The 18395-nt window shown below is 44.2% G+C and overlaps 1 protein-coding gene across 1 annotated transcript; it reads left to right on the forward strand.

The window, feature by feature from the left end:
* Positions 1–10528: 10528 nt before the first annotated feature.
* Positions 10529–15695, forward strand: LOC309797735 (protein phosphatase 1D-like). The gene has a single exon (XM_082646168.1). It carries the CDS (start codon positions 11921–11923, stop codon positions 13589–13591), a length of 1671 nt encoding a protein of 556 aa, XP_082502294.1. The 5' UTR covers positions 10529–11920; the 3' UTR covers positions 13592–15695.
* The last annotated feature ends 2700 nt before the right edge of the window (positions 15696–18395 follow it).

Consider the following 18395-nt stretch of genomic DNA (forward strand, 5'->3'; position numbering starts at 1 on the left):
AAAGGCTTTGAGTCATCCCTCACGATCAATTCACATCCATCTACACAAGTCTTTAAGAATGAAGAAAAGTCCTTAAGAATTGAGGCAAAAGGTAGTATTATTTGTTCTCTTCTCTTTTGTATTCTTTTCAGGACAAGATCAGTCACAAGGATGGGGAATTAGAGAGTTGGATGTCTGTGCTCAAATCATCATATTAAGTTAAACATTTCTGAGTGGCATTTTAAAATATAAAATTTGAATTGGTCATACCATATCCCTATTGCCTACAAGTTGGTAGATGCAGTGGAATTTAGAAGGACGTAACCCACTTTCTAGCAATGTTAACAAATTTTGCTGTGTCAGTTCCCATTGTACTACAACACTCAATAAAGAAAAAATAAACTTCTAATTTTGTTATAATTACACAGGCTTTTCTCAGGTATCAATATGCCTGGAGCAAAAGCTTTATTAAAGTCAAATCCAGCAACGTGGTGCTCTCAGGACATTGTTTCAGGTATTATCTCAATAACCCTCCACCTTATAGTGTCCATTTGAGGGCTTCTCATCCATTCCAGTTGCTGGACTGGTGGTTGGTTCTCCTGGCATGGATGGCATGCAATGCAGATTCTATCACAGGGTGGCACAAGACTCAGGTGCCTAATTAGGTACCAGCATATTCTTGGCATTGGAAATATACTGAGGCATAGCCACTTCTCCTCACTAAACACTGTATTGCTTAAAATTAATTCAATTTTTAGCAAGTCCAAGCAGCTATCAGCTTCTTGTCATACATGCCTATCTCAACAGTTGGCTCTGCTACATAAACGATCAGATCTTCACATACACACTCGTTTAGGTAACATCGATTGCCAGCCAGCATGGTTCTCTAGCCTTCTTCCCCATCGCCAGGCTCTGATAAATTCTAAAGTTGCTTTCCCCAACTTTTCTGTCTTTTGTTCCTATTATTTTCTGTAAGTGTCTGACTCCTCACCAGTAAGGCCTCTGAGTAAGATCTTCAGCTCTGAGTATGGAAGGGAAGACAGAGGCTGCGACTGGCCCTTCCAGGCTCCGTGTATGGAGCCAGGTCACGGGAGGTCTTTCAGCGGCAGGGCCAGGAGTAGTGAAGAGAGAGAAGCCTGGGATACCTACCTCAAGAACCTAGAGTGGGGCACAAAACAGCAATAGGGGTAGATGAAAAACGAAAGTGGTGCAACCATGGTCACACGTGGAGACATACTCACTGAATTTGAATTCAAACCTCTCAGTATACCCCCACGTATTCATGTGTAAAATTCTGACACTAGGACTTCCCTGGTGGCGCAGTGGTTAAGAATCCGCCTGCCAATGCAGGGGACACGGCAAGATCCCACATGCTCCAGAGCAACTAAGCCTGTGCGACACGACTACTGAGTCTGAGCTCTAGAGCCCGTGAGCCACAACTACTGAGCCCTCGAGCCACAACTACTGAAGCCTGCGCACCTAGAGCCTGTGCTCCGCAGCAAGAGGAGCCACCGCAATGAGAAGCCTGTGCACCGCAACGAGGAGTAGGCCCCACTCGCCGCAGCTAGAGAAAGCCCACGTGCAGGAACGAAGACCCAACACAGGCTAACTAACTAACTAACTAAATAAATAAACTTATTTATTTATTTGTTTATGGGGAAAAAAATTGTGACAATAATAACCCCTTACTACAGAGAGCTATTATACCATTGAGATAAAGAATATAAACTCCACACAATAATACTTGGCTCATGTTAGGTGCTCAAGAAGATGTGGTGTACATATGTATGAAATATGATGCAGCCATTAAAAAAATGAAATAATGCCATCTGCAACAAAATGGATGGATGTAGAGGTGATCAAACTAAGTGAACACAGTCAGACAAAGACAAATATCATAGGATAACACTTATAGGTGGAATGTAAAAATTGATACAAATGACAACTTGACAAAACAGAAACAGGCTGGCAGACTTCAAAAAGACATTTATGTTTACCAAAGGGGAAAGGTGGGCAGGGGGGATAAATTAGGAGGTTGGCATTAACACACACACACACACACACACACACACACATATAAAATAGATCATCAACAGGGACCTACTATACAGAACAGGGAACTCTACTCAGCACTCTGTAATAACCTAAATGGGGAAAGAATTTGAAAAACAATAGACATATGGATATCTATGACTGCATCAAGTTGCTGTACACCTAAAACAAAAACAACATTGTAAATCAAGTCTACTCCAAGTTAAAGTAAAAGTTAAATGAAAAACAACACAAAAAAAAGTAAGGAAAGAAATGCCTACTCTGTTACCCTCAGGCCTAGTGACCTGGGCTGGTGTCACATCCCTGGAGCCTGAGCAGCCTTGGGTCCCATGGCTGGAGTACGCTGGTGCTGAGGGAGCCAGCGGGGAGGACGTGCCAACAAAGGAGCCCTGCCCGGACTCAGAGTGCCCCGTCCCCTCTAGATGGGACTACGATCACCAGATCCAGGCAGGCCCTCCTACACCTAAGCCAAGCCTACTGCACCCCAAAGATGGTGGACCCTCTGGGCTCAAAGAGCGTTAACAAGGGACCTGGTCGCCAGGTCCCCTAGTGGTAAGGTCCCCACCTCCAGCCTCCTTCCTTAGAGTAGCCCCATGTACGGACGACAGCACCCTCAGCAGAGTGGTTATGCAGGGGTTGGCATCTGCCAGGGTAAGGGGGAAAAAGGAATGAGGCACAAGCCCTTGAGTCCTTGTGCTGGCACACTCCCCTCTCTTTTACAAGCCAGGAACACAACTTTCCCTAAGGCTCTGGTTGCCTGAGTCACCACACTGGAGCATGAAGAAATCCTGCCGCCTTGTGGCCGCTTCCTGTAACAACAGCTATAAACCTGCTGCTGCTGGGTACTTAATGTTCACAAGGCCTGAGGGGCGTTAGGTGATACCTGCCCTCAAGTAACGTGCTGGGGTAGGTCATCGAAGAAGAATTCAAAAATGGGAAGACTTTCCAGAAGCCCATTTCAAGAGATAACTTTTACTCACACTGTTTAAGGGGAAAAAAATAAAAGCACATGAAAAGATGCTCAACGTGGCTAATTATCAGAGAAATGCAAATGAAAATGACAACGAGCTATCACATCGCACCAGTCAGAATGGCCATCATCAAAATGTCTACAAACAGTAAATGTTGGAGAGGGTGTGGAAAAAGGGAACCCTCCTCGCTTTTGGTGAGAATGGAAATTGGTTAAGAGCCACTGTGAAGAACAGTATGGAGGTTCCTTAAAAAACTAAAACTAGAGCTACCAAATGATCCGGCAGCCCCACTCCTGGGAGTATATCCACAGAAAATCCTATTTCAAAAAGACACATGGGCTTCCCTGGTGGCGCAGTGGTTGAGAATCCGCCTGCCGATGCAGGGGACACGGGTTCGTGCCCCGGTCTGGGAAGATCCCACATGCCGCGGAGTGGCTGGGCCCGTGAGCCATGGCCGCTGAGCCTGCGTGTCCGGAGCCTGTGCTCCGCAACGGGAGAGGCCACAACAGTGAGAGGCCCGCGTACCGCAAAAAAATTAAAAAAATAAAAAATAACAATATGCTTCCTTGTATCCCATACTATAGTAGGATATTTTTACTCTCCTGTCAAAGATAAACTTTACTTTGACCTGTAGCTGTGCTCTTATCAAGTGTATGTTTCATTGATTCCTAGCATCAGTCCAGTGTGATAACATCAAGCTAAATATCCTCTCAACAAAGGCATTTGACCATGGGAAACAGGATTCTACTTACTAGGTTTATCTTATGAACCTGCAACAGCAGGCTTATAAACTTATAGGAATTAGTTTCCAGCTCTCCAAAAATGTCCATCTACTTTGTATCTACAGGTTTGTTTTGGTAGAGCAGCTGTTTGTCAGTCAGTTACTTTGCATCTGTAAATTCATCAGATGGGCTATCTATGTCTGAAATGTCCATCATTTTTAAACACTCTGAAGCATGTTGGATGTCATCATAAGTTAAACCTCTCTTTCTCAGGGAAAATAGTTTAAAGCACAGAGATAATCTGAAGTTGTAAAATTAAATTCTAAATCAGTTACAGTTTTAATAAATAAGTTGGGATTAATGGATACACACTACTATACATAAAATAGATAACCATCTAGAGGGACCTACTGTATAGCACAGGGAGCTACGTTCAATATCTTGTAATAACCTATAATGGAAGAGAATCTGAAAAAGAATACAAGTATCTATCTATCTATCTATCTATATGTATACGAACCACTTTGATGTACACCTGAAACATTGTAAATCAACTATACTTCAATTAAAAAAAATTTTTTTTTAATTAATTGAGAAAGTCCTGTTTAAACTGGCTACCCTTTTCTGGTGACACGTTTTCGGAGTTCTAAAGCAGTCTTACTTCCAAATATCAAGTCATTTTTTGCTTGTATGAGTTTTTGTTGCAACCTATCCATAACATCTAATGACTCAGATGTACTCAGTTCATCCTTTTTCAGACTTTGTGGCCTCTTCAAAGATCATCAAACAGCTTTGGAGAAAGAGCATATAAATTGTTTTGCTATAATACTTTTCTCCACTCTCATTAATATATTTCCAAATTAAAGAAGGACATTGTTACAAACTGAATGTGCCCCCAACCCCAAAATTCATATGTTGAAGCCCTAACCCCCCAGTGTGGCTGTATTTGGAGATGGAGCCTCTAAGGAAGTAATTAAGATTAAATGAGGTCATAGGTGGGGCCCTGGTCCATTAGGATTAGTGTCTTTATAAGAAAAGACTCCAGAGAGCTTGGTTTCTCTTTCTCTCCACATGCTCACAAAGAAGAGGTCATTTGAGCAGCCGTCTGCAACCCATGGAGAGAGGCCTCACCAGTCACCAACCCTGCTGGCACCTTGATCTTGGACTTCCAGTGTCCAGAACTTTTCTCCACAGTGTGCAGTATGCTCTGTTTGGTTATTCACTGCCCTAATCCAGATGTACACGTCCTTCAATCTGTCATTAAAATAAGTCATTTAGCAATGGAATAGAATAGAGAGCCCAGAAATAAACCCACACACCTACGGTCAATTAATCTTCGATACAGGAGGCAAGAATATAAAAGGGGAAAAAGTCTCTTCAGCAAGTGGTGCTGGGAAAGTTGGACAGCTGCATGTAAATCAATGACATTAGAACACACCCTCACACCATGCACAAAAATAAACTCAAATTGGCTTAAAGACTTAAACATAAGACACAACACCATGAAACTCCTAGAAGAGAGTATAGGCAAAACATTCTCTGACATAAATCGTACCAATGTTTTCTTAGGTCAGTCTCCCAAGGCAATAGAAATAAAAACAAACATAAAAAAAATGGGACCTGGGCTTCCCTGGTGGTGCAGTGGCTGAGGGTCCGCCTGCCGATGCAGGGGACACGGGTTCGTGTCCGGTCCGGGAAGATCCCACATGCCGCAGAGCGGCTGGGCCCGTGAGCCATGGCTGCTGAGCTTGCACGTCCGGAGCCTGTGCTCCACAACGGGAGAGGGCACAACAGTGAGAAGCCCACAAAAAAAAAAAAAAAAAAGGACCTAATCAAACTTACAAGCTTTTGCACAACAAAGGAAACCAATGAAATGACAACATATGGAATAGGAGAAAATATTTGCAAATGATGCAACTGACAAGAGCTTAATCTCTAAAATATACAAACAGCTCATACAACTCAAAAAAAAAAACCCAAAAAAACCCAACCCAACCGAAAAATGGGCAGAAGGGGCAGAAGACATTAATCGACATTTCTCCAGAGAAGACATACAGATGGCCAGTGCACACAGGAAAAGAGGCTCCACGTCAGTCATTATTACAAAGTCTACAAATAACAAATGCTGGAAAGGGCGTGGAGAAAAGGGAACCCTCCTACACTGTTGGTGGGAATGTGAGTTGGTGCAGCCACTATGAAAAACAGTAGGGGGGTTCCTCGGAAAACTCAAAATGGAATTACCATATGATCCAGCAATCCCACTCCTGGGCATACACCTGGACAAAACTCTAATTCAAAAAGATACATGCATCCCTATGTTCATAGCAGCACTATTCACAATAGCCAAGACATGGAAACAACCTAAATGTCCATCAACAGATGAATGGATAAAGAAGATGTGGTACATATATACAATGGAATACTACTCCGCCATAAAAAAGAAAGAAAGAATGCCATTTGCAGCAACATGGATACAACTAGTTATTATCATACTAAGAAAGAGAAAGACAAACACCATATGATATCACTTATATGTGGAATCTAAAATATGCCACAAATGAACCTATCTACAAAATAGAAATAGACTCACAGACATAGAGAACAGACTTGTGGTTGCCAAGGGGGAAGAGGAGAGGGAGAGGGATGGACTGGGAGTTAGTAGATGCAAACTATTACATCTAGAATGGATAAACAACAAGGTCCTCTTGTATAGCATAGGGAACTATATCCAATCTACTGGGATAAACCATAATGGGAAAGAATATTAAAAAAGAGAATGTATGTATGTGTATAACTGAGTCACTTTGCTGAACAGCAGAGACTGGCACAACATCGTAAATCAACTATATTTCAATAAAAAAATGAGTCATTTAGCCTTCTTTTTCAGTGATGTCTGTGTCATACTGGCACTGGTAGGATAATCATTCTTGTTTTCATTATCTGAACTCTTAGAAAACATGGTCATGATATTCAGTGTCAAAAATTAAACTAGCACTATCTCAATACAAAGTCCAATAGTTAATCCACAAGCAAAATGAAAAATAGACTGTTAGTGCTCATGATTACAACACACTTAAGGTGGACATTTAAGTCACATCATTTGGAGTGACGTTACAATGAATGCTCCAGTTTTGTGAACCATAAATCATGGTTGCCTGCATCAATGGTAAGGGAAAAAAATAAGCAACAGCAACTACAGAAGGCAGATAATCTATGCCATATCCATCTGACACTAAAAATCGTATTGATTTCAGCCCCTATTTTTCAGGTAGCCTTGTGGGGTTCTATATTCTCCCCCAGACTTCTGCATCCATCACCCAAAACTGGGACTTTTTGTGTCCTGAGGAGGGGTTTCCTGGGATGCTAAACTTTCAGTGCTAAAACTGGGACAGTAGTGAGCAAACCAGGGGGTTAGTCACCCTTGCCTAAAGGAACCTCGGAGTCTATATCAGTTATATCAATTTCCAGAATGGATGGATTCAATGAGTAATTAGCTACACTTACTGAGCATCCACAATGATCAGGTATATAGTGCAAGGTTTCTTCATGCGCATTTAATTTCTTTAAAAATATTTATAATGGCCCCACAAGTAGATGTTATAGTCTCCATTTTATAGATGGAAAAAGTAAGCCTCAAAATCTAGGCTGCACCACTCATGGAATTGGGGAAAAGTGTAAAATGGATTTTTGTCCTTGCCTTGGCTAGAGAGGAACCATATCTGAGTAAACTAAGGGTCAGACACACTGTCAAAGAGGAGAAAATTCAGTAACTCTAAGAGAAAGACAACAAATTATAGAGGGGTGAGTTAGGGCCTGCCAGTCCCACTGCCCTTTGCGCCCTCCAGGTGGCTCCTTTTGTTTCTGGAACATTAGGACCTTGTTTTATTAAGAGGTGCATCCCTTATGCAGTAATTCTTAAACTTTGTCTCTAATGGCAGGTCAGAGAAAATTTAGACTCAAGGCACATGACCAGGGATGAGGCTGTAAACCACCTTATGGTCAGCATGTACTTTAACATTAAAATAATTAAATCATTATTAAAATGTTTAAATACACTTTGACTTTGTATTTCAAAATCCTTGTCTGAAATTACTGCTCCAGAAAGCAGTAACTATGGGCAAGCTAATTAACATTTATATTCCTTATAAAAGCAAATATAATATGATGCCTTCCCTCTCTATTCCACAGTCTCTGAGAATTGAGAAGAAATAATTTACATAAGACATATTCTTTAAGCTTATTACTATTTGGGGAGTCAAGGCTCCATGCTTCTGTCACGGCTGCATTTTTTTTTTCTGAAATTCTACCACTAGTTCTCACCTGTAAAACAGTCACAGCTCAGCCAAGCAGGACATACCACATTTAAAGGCTAGTTCCCTGGTCCAGACCAGAGAGTTAAGATAATCAGTATCTCATTTTCAAACTTATTTATCTTGTGTTCCAAGTGTAGGCAACAAGGTAAGTATTGGCTATTTCAGATTTATTATCTTATCACCACAGATCTGAGCAACACTGTAATAAAGAGTATAACTTCATTACTGATATTTGATCACTAACAGCTTTCAAGCCTCTTTTCCCCCTCTTCTCCTATTGCCCCACACCTGGACAGGCCTGTAAGAAACCCTGCGGGCTCCCTCTCCTGGTGCCAGTGGAAGTTCAAACCATGCCAGCCCCTGCAGGCACAGTTAGAACCCTCACCCCAACGCTACTACCTACACAAAAAGAATATCCAAATGGCCAATAAGGATATGAACAAGGTACTCAACATCATTAGTCATTAGGGAAATATAATTAAAACCATAACATGTTACATCTATACTAACACCAGAATGGCTAATATTAAAAAGACTACCCAGGGGCTTCCCTGGTGGTCCAGTGGTTGAGAGTCCGCCTGCCGATGCAGAGGGCATGGGTTCAATCCATGTTCGGGGAACTAGAAAAGACTATGAAGGAGGAGGTTGCAGAGTATCTAAGACTCTCATACACTGCTGGAAGCAGGATACTTCATTACAACTATTTTGTAAAACTTTTGGCAGTATCTGTCTAAGCCAAGCATATGCCTAACCTGTATGATGTAGCAATTCCACTCATATAATAATTAATTAATATAAAATTATATCAATGTATCTATCTACCTATAGATATTCAAGAGATATACATGAATAGGTCAGTCAAAAGGCATGTAAAAGAACGTTCATAGTATTTACAAAAGCCCCAAATCTGAAGCCACCCAAATATCCATCAACCAGTGGTATATTCAGTCGATGGAATAGTACTCAGCAATTTTAAAAAGCCTCTGCTACACGTAACAACATGGATAAACCTCACAGACAAAATGTGGTAAAAGCATCTAAACATAAAAGAGCAGATACTAAATTATTTTCTTTGTCATCTACACTAACCTATAGTAAGAGAAATCATTACAGTGGTTGACCCTTGGGAGGAGGCTGACTGGCAGAAGACGTGAGGAAGCCGTCTGGGCTATCTTGATCTGGGTAGGGGGCACGATACACCTCACTGTTTGCCTCCACTGGAGCCTACCTTGCTATTCTCAAGCGTGCCTTTCCTTACTTAGCAATATCTTGTGGCCGTTCCCGTGTCAATAAAAGTAGCTCTCTTTCATCAACTTTGAGTTGCTGTCACCTCTTTTTATTAAACATACTTTCAGGAATCTTGTCTCCTTAAGCAAGTTACAAATGCTACAAGGGCAGGGGCTCTATCTTGCAAATCACATGAAGAAAGAGAATTTGGAGCTGCGGAGAGAGACAGACCTGGTTTTAAAACCGAATTTCACCACTTTGGGCTGTATAACCTTGGACAAATAATGTACCCATCCAGCCTCAGTTTCCTCATCTATAAAATGGGGGTATAATGCCTACCTCATGAAGTTTATTAGAAAGTTTTACATAGACAATGAATGGAAGGAACTTAATACCTAATGGGTGCTCATCAAACGACAGCTGTCTTCTCTTCCAGCCTCATCAAGGCCTTGCTCACAGAGCCCTCAGAAAAGCTATGATGATTCTCTTACCTCGTTCCTGGAACCAAGCAGCAGTCTAGAGACTAAGTGCAGGGCAGCATCAGCTCAGCGTGCTTCCTAATGCCAATCGCTCCTTCTCAAGGTCAGGAGACACTGTCCAGCTGATCACACCATTTAAGACCTGAGGATGAATTCCGAGAACGCATAGTAATGTGTATCCTGAATTGCTCTCCCCAGTCACAGACAGCAATCCCCTCAGAAGGCATAAAAATGAGGAAGTGTGCTGAACTTCAAGGCTGGCAGGTGGGGTTTGACAGAGACCACCTAGGCTAGTCCCAGAATCAGGAGTATAAGAGAAATGTGTTAAATAATGAGGATTTGAAGAAGTAAGTAGCACCCCTGCGTGGCCAACATTCCATATGGAAGCTGTTCTGTGCTTTGATTCAGCCTGGGGTTTTTCCTAACTGCTGTATCATGTCCTGGCTTCACAAGGGTGGAGAGAGAACTAAGACACATTCAGGAAAATGAGTACAGTTGTTCCCATAATCTGTTCCTCACCAAGATCTGTGGCTCTGAGCCCACTGTGCCTCTAGGGCCTCCTAGCTTCATAACAGGCATTAATTCAACAACCTCTTGCCATAGGCATTGTACAGATCTTAACCTGAGCAAGCCCCACCTCACTCCTTTTTTTTTTTTTTTTTTTTTTTTTTTTTTTTTTTTTTGCGGTACGCGGGCCTCTCACTGTTGTGGCCTCTCCCGTTGCTGAGCACAGGCTCCGGACGCGCAGGCTCAGTGGCCATGGCTCACGGGCCTAGCCACTCCGCGGCATGTGGGACCTTCCCAGACCGGGGCACGAACCCGTGTCCCCTGCATCGGCAGGCGGACTCTCAACCACTGCGCCACCAGGGAAGGCCCTTTTTAAAAAATAAAAATAAATTTATTTATGGCCGCGCTGGGTCTTTGTTGCTGCGCGTGGGCTTTCTCTAGTTGCAGCGAGCGGGGGCTACTCTTCATTGCGGTGCGCGGGCTTCTCACTGCAGTGGCCTCTCTTGTTGTGGAGCACAGGCTCTAGGCGTGCAGGCTTCAGTAGTCGTGGCACGCAGGCTCAGTAGTTGTGGCTCGTGGGCTCAGTAGTTGTGGCTTGAGGGCTCTAGAGCGCAGGCTCAGTAGTTGTGGCACACGGACTGAGTTGCTCCGCAGCATGTTGGATCTTCCTGGACCAGGGCTCGAACCTGTGTCCCCTGCAACGGCAGGCGGATTCTTAACCACTGCACCACCAGGGAAGTCCCCCACCCCACTCCTATATTCTGCTCTCTGATCTTTCAATGTGGGTGGGATTCATGAAACTGTATTTCTTGCCAGACTCCTGCCTTCCACTGTATATGGCTGTCTATCTTCTCGTAGGTTTCCTAAGCAATATGAGGACAGATGCCAGGACTAACTTATTCACAAATGTAATCTTGGCACCTATCACGATGCTTGGCACAAAGAATGAGCTTAATAAATGTCTGCCGAATAAATGAATGTTGACGTGCTTGAACTGTCCAATATATGCTGTAACTACTGATTGCAGAAATCATTTCACTCACTCACTTGATCCAAGATTTATTAAGTATCTCCTATGTGCCATGAACTGTATAAGGTGCCAGGGTGACAAAGATGACTAGAACATTATCCTCTGCCCACAAGGATCTCCAGGTGGGAGAGAGAAGGTGTGGAAGTGAATAATATGACCAGAGCTACCACAAAGGAATGAGCAGGCTGCTTGACACCTGCCTGAATAGGTGGGCTAAGGCTTCTGAGCCAGCTGACTGTTTGGGATGAGTAGCAGCTCTCTAAGTAGGCAACTCGGGAAGGGGAGGCGTTCTACTCAAAGGGAACGGGATGCTGTGCATGAGGCTGGGTCAGGGTCACTTTGCATTGGCCAAAACAAGTCTCATGGCCAAGCTTGACTTCAACAGAGTGTGAAGAGTAACCCTCCCGGGAGGCGCACTGCGAAGACGCAGCTGGTCGGCTCCTTTCCCCCTGGCGCTTCTGCCCAGCTCTGGCGGACAAGTCTCGACCTCGTGCGCGCCCCTCCCCCTCCCGGGACCGCTCCCTCCCCCTTCTCGACGTAGTCGAAGATAAACAATAGTTGGCCGGCGAGCGCAGAGTGTGCATCCCGCTGCCGCATTCGGCGGGCTGCGTGGGACCGGCGGGATCTCGGCCAGCCTGCCATGGCGGGGCTGTACTCCCTGGGAGTGAGCGTCTTCTCAGACCAGGGCGGGAGGAAGCACATGGAGGACGTTACTCAGATCGTGGTGGAGCCCGAGCCCACGGCTGAAGAAGAACCCTCGCCGCGGCGGTCTCTCTCTCAGCCGTTGCCTCCGCAGCGGTCACCGCTGGCTTTTCCTGGCGGCGAAATCTCGGGGAAAGGCCCGGCGGTGGCAGCCCGAGAGGCTTGCGACGCGCCGCCGGACGCCGGGGCCTCGCCGGCTCCCGGCTGCTGCTGTCGCCGTCGTTCCTCAGTGGCCTTTTTCGCCGTGTGCGACGGGCACGGCGGGCGGGAGGCGGCACAGTTTGCCCGGGAGCACTTGTGGGGTTTCATCAAGAAGCAGAAGGGCTTCACCTCTTCCGAGCCGGCGAAGGTGTGCGCTGCCATCCGCAAAGGCTTCCTCGCTTGTCATCTCGCCATGTGGAAGAAACTGGCAGAATGGCCAAAGACTATGAAAGGTCTTCCCAGCACGTCAGGGACAACTGCCAGTGTGGTCATCATACGGGGCCTGAAGATGTATGTAGCTCATGTGGGTGACTCAGGGGTGGTTCTTGGAATTCAGGATGACCCAAAGGATGATTTTGTCAGAGCGGTGGAGGTGACACAGGACCATAAGCCAGAACTTCCCAAGGAAAGAGAACGAATTGAAGCACTTGGGGGGAGCGTGATGAACAAGTCTGGGGTGAATCGTGTAGTTTGGAAACGACCTCGGCTCACTCACAGTGGACCTGTGAGAAGGAGCACAGTCATTGACCAGATTCCATTTCTGGCAGTAGCAAGAGCACTTGGTGATTTCTGGAGCTATGATTTCTTCAGTGGTGAGTTTGTGGTGTCACCTGAACCAGACACAAGTGTCCACACTCTTGATCCCCAGAAGCACAAGTATATTATCTTGGGGAGTGATGGTCTTTGGAATATGATTCCACCTCAAGATGCCATCTCAATGTGCCAGGACCAAGAGGAGATAAAATACCTGATGGGTGAGCATGGACAGTCTTGTGCCAAAATGCTTGTGAATCGAGCTCTAGGCCGCTGGAGGCAGCGTAGGCTTCGAGCGGATAATACTAGTGCCATAGTAATCTGCATCTCTCCAGGAGTGGGCACTCAGGGAGATTTCACCAATGGAGACGAGCTCTACCTGAACCTGACTGATAGCCCTTCCTATAATAGTCAAGAAACCTGCGTGATGACTCCTTCTCCATGTTCTACACCACCAGTCAAGTCACTGGAGGAGGACCCATGGCCAAGGCTGAACTCTAAGGACCACATACCTGCTCTTGTTCGTAGTAATGCCTTCTCAGAGAATTATTTAGAAGTCGCAGCTGAGATAGCTCGAGGGAATGTCCAGGCTGCAGTCATATCCTCAAAAGATCCAGAGCCACTTGAAGAAAATTGCACTAAAGCCCTGACTTTAAGGATACATGATTCTTTGAATAATAGCCTGTCAGTTGGCCTTGTGCCTACCAATTCAACAAACACCATCATGGACCAAAAAAACTTAGAGATGTCGATCCCAGGTCAAATGAAAGCTCAAGAAGTTGAAAGAACCCCTCCAACAAACTTCAAAAGGACATTAGAAGAATCCAACTCTGGCCCTCTTGTGAAGAAGCATAGACGAAATGGTTTAAGTTGAAGCAGCGGTGCTCAGCCTGCAAGCCTCCCCACAAACTCACGGCGAAAGAACTCTGTTAAACTTACCATGTGACGCAGACTTAGGGGCCAGAAGAAAATGGGAAATCCTTTACTTCACCAGCACAGAAAAACTGTTTGTGTTTGCTGAAATATATCTGGAATTTTTTTTTTCCAGACTTCTAAGAGGGCTTTATGAATTTGGTGCCGAAGCTGAACTTTTTTTAAGGGGACAAAATAAAAATAGTATACAGTTTGACTTTTTGGAATTCAACAGTTTTATCCTGGCCTTGTACTTGCTTGTATTATACCTGTGAATTTTGTAGATGTTAGGGTATAAGTTGCTATAAAATGTGTGTAAATTTGTATCCTTCACACAAACTCAGTCTCTTACACTGATACACAGTAAATGTAACAACAGGGCTAAAGGTTTAAAAAAAAATCAAAAGAATCTATTCGATTTTAGAAATACATTTAAACTTTTAAAAATGCTTATTAAGACATTTGTATAAGTCACGTGTGATGAAAGCTACACAACTTTTTAAAGTAAATTATGAAGCAAACTGGAAAAGTGATGTATTTTCATAGTGACCTGTGTTCCACTTAATGTTTCTTAGAGACAACTAGTGTCTTTTAAAAATTATTCTTTATTTCTGATTTCATAATTCAGAACTAAATTTTTCATAGAAGCAGAAGTGTTGAGCCATGCAAAAGCAGCTGGGTTTTAGTCTCCTTGTCCTAATTAAAATACTATGCAGTATCTCTTATTTCTTTCAGTAGCATTTTTTCTAAACATTAATCATCAGATTTGCTCACCAAATCTTTGAAGTAGAAGGAGGTAGGTTTGCCTAAAAAGATGCCCTTCTCAATCATCCTGGACATTCAGTGGCATTAGTGGGTCTTAAAAGTAGTTATATCCTCTTCTAGTGTTTGCATAAAATATGTGAAGTTTTTCTTGCTATGTCAATAACAGATGGTGCTGCTAATTCCCAACATTTCTTAAATTATTTTATATATCCTATGGTTTTCATTGATTATATGGACATGTTTGTTCATCGAACAAAATCAGTGAACTGTTAAAAAAAAAAAAAAAAAAGAATAACCCTCCCACAGAGAGAATAAGTGACTCTTTGGTGAATGACAATATGAGCTCATTGCCCATGTGAGCGGTCCTCCCCACAGACAGTAAACTCCAGGACTGTTTGATACAAGTCAACTTTTCCATTCGAAGATTGACCAGAGGGCTTCCCTGGTGGCGCAGTGGTTGAGAGTCCGCCTGCCGATGCAGGGGACACGGGTTCGTGCCCCGGTCCGGGAAGATCCCACATGCCGCAGAGCGGCTGGGCCCGTGAACCATGGCCGCTGAGCCTGTGCGTCCGGAGCCTGTGCTCCGCAACGGGAGAGGCCACGACAGTGAGAGGCCCGCGTACCGCAAAAAAAATAAAGATCGACCAGAATTCAGGAATTGAGGGGAACCTACAGAGTGTCTCTCACATTTGATGAGGCCAACCCACCAGGTACTGGCTTTATCAGTTTTCTCTTTGACCGAGAAGCCCTGTGATCTGGCCATGTTGTGTGTACTTTCCTTCTTTGTCCCATTCTTCAGAATAGGATAGTCAGAGAGAAGACCTGTCCATCTTTGGCTTTGTTTAATAGAGCTTCTATTACTACTGAGCTATTGCAACAAATACTGACATTCTCATCTGGTCCCTCAACAGTCACTCAGTATGCCCTCCTAGCTCCTCCAAACTCAGGGACATTAATAAAACCTTGCTCAAATCTCCTCTACTTGCTGCCTAAGAAACAGAAACTTTCTCAGAAAAGGCTTTGAGTCATCCCTCACGATCAATTCACATCCATCTACACAAGTCTTTAAGAATGAAGAAAAGTCCTTAAGAATTGAGGCAAAAGGTAGTATTATTTGTTCTCTTCTCTTTTGTATTCTTTTCAGGACAAGATCAGTCACAAGGATGGGGAATTAGAGAGTTGGATGTCTGTGCTCAAATCATCATATTAAGTTAAACATTTCTGAGTGGCATTTTAAAATATAAAATTTGAATTGGTCATACCATATCCCTATTGCCTACAAGTTGGTAGATGCAGTGGAATTTAGAAGGACGTAACCCACTTTCTAGCAATGTTAACAAATTTTGCTGGGTCAGTTCCCATTGTACTACAACACTCAATAAAGAAAAAATAAACTTCTAATTTTGTTATAATTACACAGGCTTTTCTCAGGTATCAATATGCCTGGAGCAAAAGCTTTATTAAAGTCAAATCCAGCAACGCGGTGCTCTCAGGACATTGTTTCAGGTATTATCTCAATAACCCTCCACCTTATAGTGTCCATTTGAGGGCTTCTCATCCATTCCAGTTGCTGGACTGGTGGTTGGTTCTCCTGGCATGGATGGCATGCAATGCAGATTCTATCACAGGGTGGCACAAGACTCAGGTGCCTAATTAGGTACCAGCATATTCTTGGCATTGGAAATATACTGAGGCATAGCCACTTCTCCTCACTAAACACTGTATTGCTTAAAATTAATTCAATTTTTAGCAAGTCCAAGCAGCTATCAGCTTCTTGTCATACATGCCTATCTCAACAGTTGGCTCTGCTACATAAACGATCAGATCTTCACATACACACTCGTTTAGGTAACATCGATTGCCAGCCAGCATGGTTCTCTAGCCTTCTTCCCCATCGCCAGGCTCTGATAAATTCTAAAGTTGCTTTCCCCAACTTTTCTGTCTTTTGTTCCTATTATTTTCTGTAAGTGTCTGACTCCTCACCAGTAAGGCCTCTGAGTAAGATCTTCAGCTCTGAGTATGGAAGGGAAGACAGAGGCTGCGACTGGCCCTTCCAGGCTCCGTGTATGGAGCCAGGTCACGGGAGGTCTTTCAGCGGCAGGGCCAGGAGTAGTGAAGAGAGAGAAGCCTGGGATACCTACCTCAAGAACCTAGAGTGGGGCACAAAACAGCAATAGGGGTAGATGAAAAATGAAAGTGGTGCAACCATGGTCACACGTGGAGACATACTCACTGAATTTGAATTCAAACCTCTCAGTATACCCCCACGTATTCATGTGTAAAATTCTGACACTAGGACTTCCCTGGTGGCGCAGTGGTTAAGAATCCGCCTGCCAATGCAGGGGACACGGCAAGATCCCACATGCTCCAGAGCAACTAAGCCTGTGCGACACGACTACTGAGTCTGAGCTCTAGAGCCCGTGAGCCACAACTACTGAGCCCTCGAGCCACAACTACTGAAGCCTGCGCACCTAGAGCCTGTGCTCCGCAGCAAGAGGAGCCACCGCAATGAGAAGCCTGTGCACCGCAACGAGGAGTAGGCCCCACTCGCCGCAGCTAGAGAAAGCCCACGTGCAGGAACGAAGACCCAACACAGGCTAACTAACTAACTAACTAAATAAATAAACTTATTTATTTATTTGTTTATGGGGAAAAAAATTGTGACAATAATAACCCCTTACTACAGAGAGCTATTATACCATTGAGATAAAGAATATAAACTCCACACAATAATACTTGGCTCATGTTAGGTGCTCAAGAAGATGTGGTGTACATATGTATGAAATATGATGCAGCCATTAAAAAAATGAAATAATGCCATCTGCAACAAAATGGATGGATGTAGAGGTGATCAAACTAAGTGAACACAGTCAGACAAAGACAAATATCATAGGATAACACTTATAGGTGGAATGTAAAAATTGATACAAATGACAACTTGACAAAACAGAAACAGGCTGGCAGACTTCAAAAAGACATTTATGTTTACCAAAGGGGAAAGGTGGGCAGGGGGGATAAATTAGGAGGTTGGCATTAACACACACACACACACACACACACACACACATATAAAATAGATCATCAACAGGGACCTACTATACAGAACAGGGAACTCTACTCAGCACTCTGTAATAACCTAAATGGGGAAAGAATTTGAAAAACAATAGACATATGGATATCTATGACTGCATCAAGTTGCTGTACACCTAAAACAAAAACAACATTGTAAATCAAGTCTACTCCAAGTTAAAGTAAAAGTTAAATGAAAAACAACACAAAAAAAAGTAAGGAAAGAAATGCCTACTCTGTTACCCTCAGGCCTAGTGACCTGGGCTGGTGTCACATCCCTGGAGCCTGAGCAGCCTTGGGTCCCATGGCTGGAGTACGCTGGTGCTGAGGGAGCCAGCGGGGAGGACGTGCCAACAAAGGAGCCCTGCCCGGACTCAGAGTGCCCCGTCCCCTCTAGATGGGACTACGATCACCAGATCCAGGCAGGCCCTCCTACACCTAAGCCAAGCCTACTGCACCCCAAAGATGGTGGACCCTCTGGGCTCAAAGAGCGTTAACAAGGGACCTGGTCGCCAGGTCCCCTAGTGGTAAGGTCCCCACCTCCAGCCTCCTTCCTTAGAGTAGCCCCATGTACGGACGACAGCACCCTCAGCAGAGTGGTTATGCAGGGGTTGGCATCTGCCAGGGTAAGGGGGAAAAAGGAATGAGGCACAAGCCCTTGAGTCCTTGTGCTGGCACACTCCCCTCTCTTTTACAAGCCAGGAACACAACTTTCCCTAAGGCTCTGGTTGCCTGAGTCACCACACTGGAGCATGAAGAAATCCTGCCGCCTTGTGGCCGCTTCCTGTAACAACAGCTATAAACCTGCTGCTGCTGGGTACTTAATGTTCACAAGGCCTGAGGGGCGTTAGGTGATACCTGCCCTCAAGTAACGTGCTGGGGTAGGTCATCGAAGAAGAATTCAAAAATGGGAAGACTTTCCAGAAGCCCAT

This window comes from Mesoplodon mirus, assembly GCF_964341445.2.
Source record: "Mesoplodon mirus genome assembly, contig: HAP1_SCAFFOLD_928, whole genome shotgun sequence".
Classification (NCBI taxonomy): Eukaryota; Metazoa; Chordata; class Mammalia; order Artiodactyla; family Ziphiidae; genus Mesoplodon; species Mesoplodon mirus.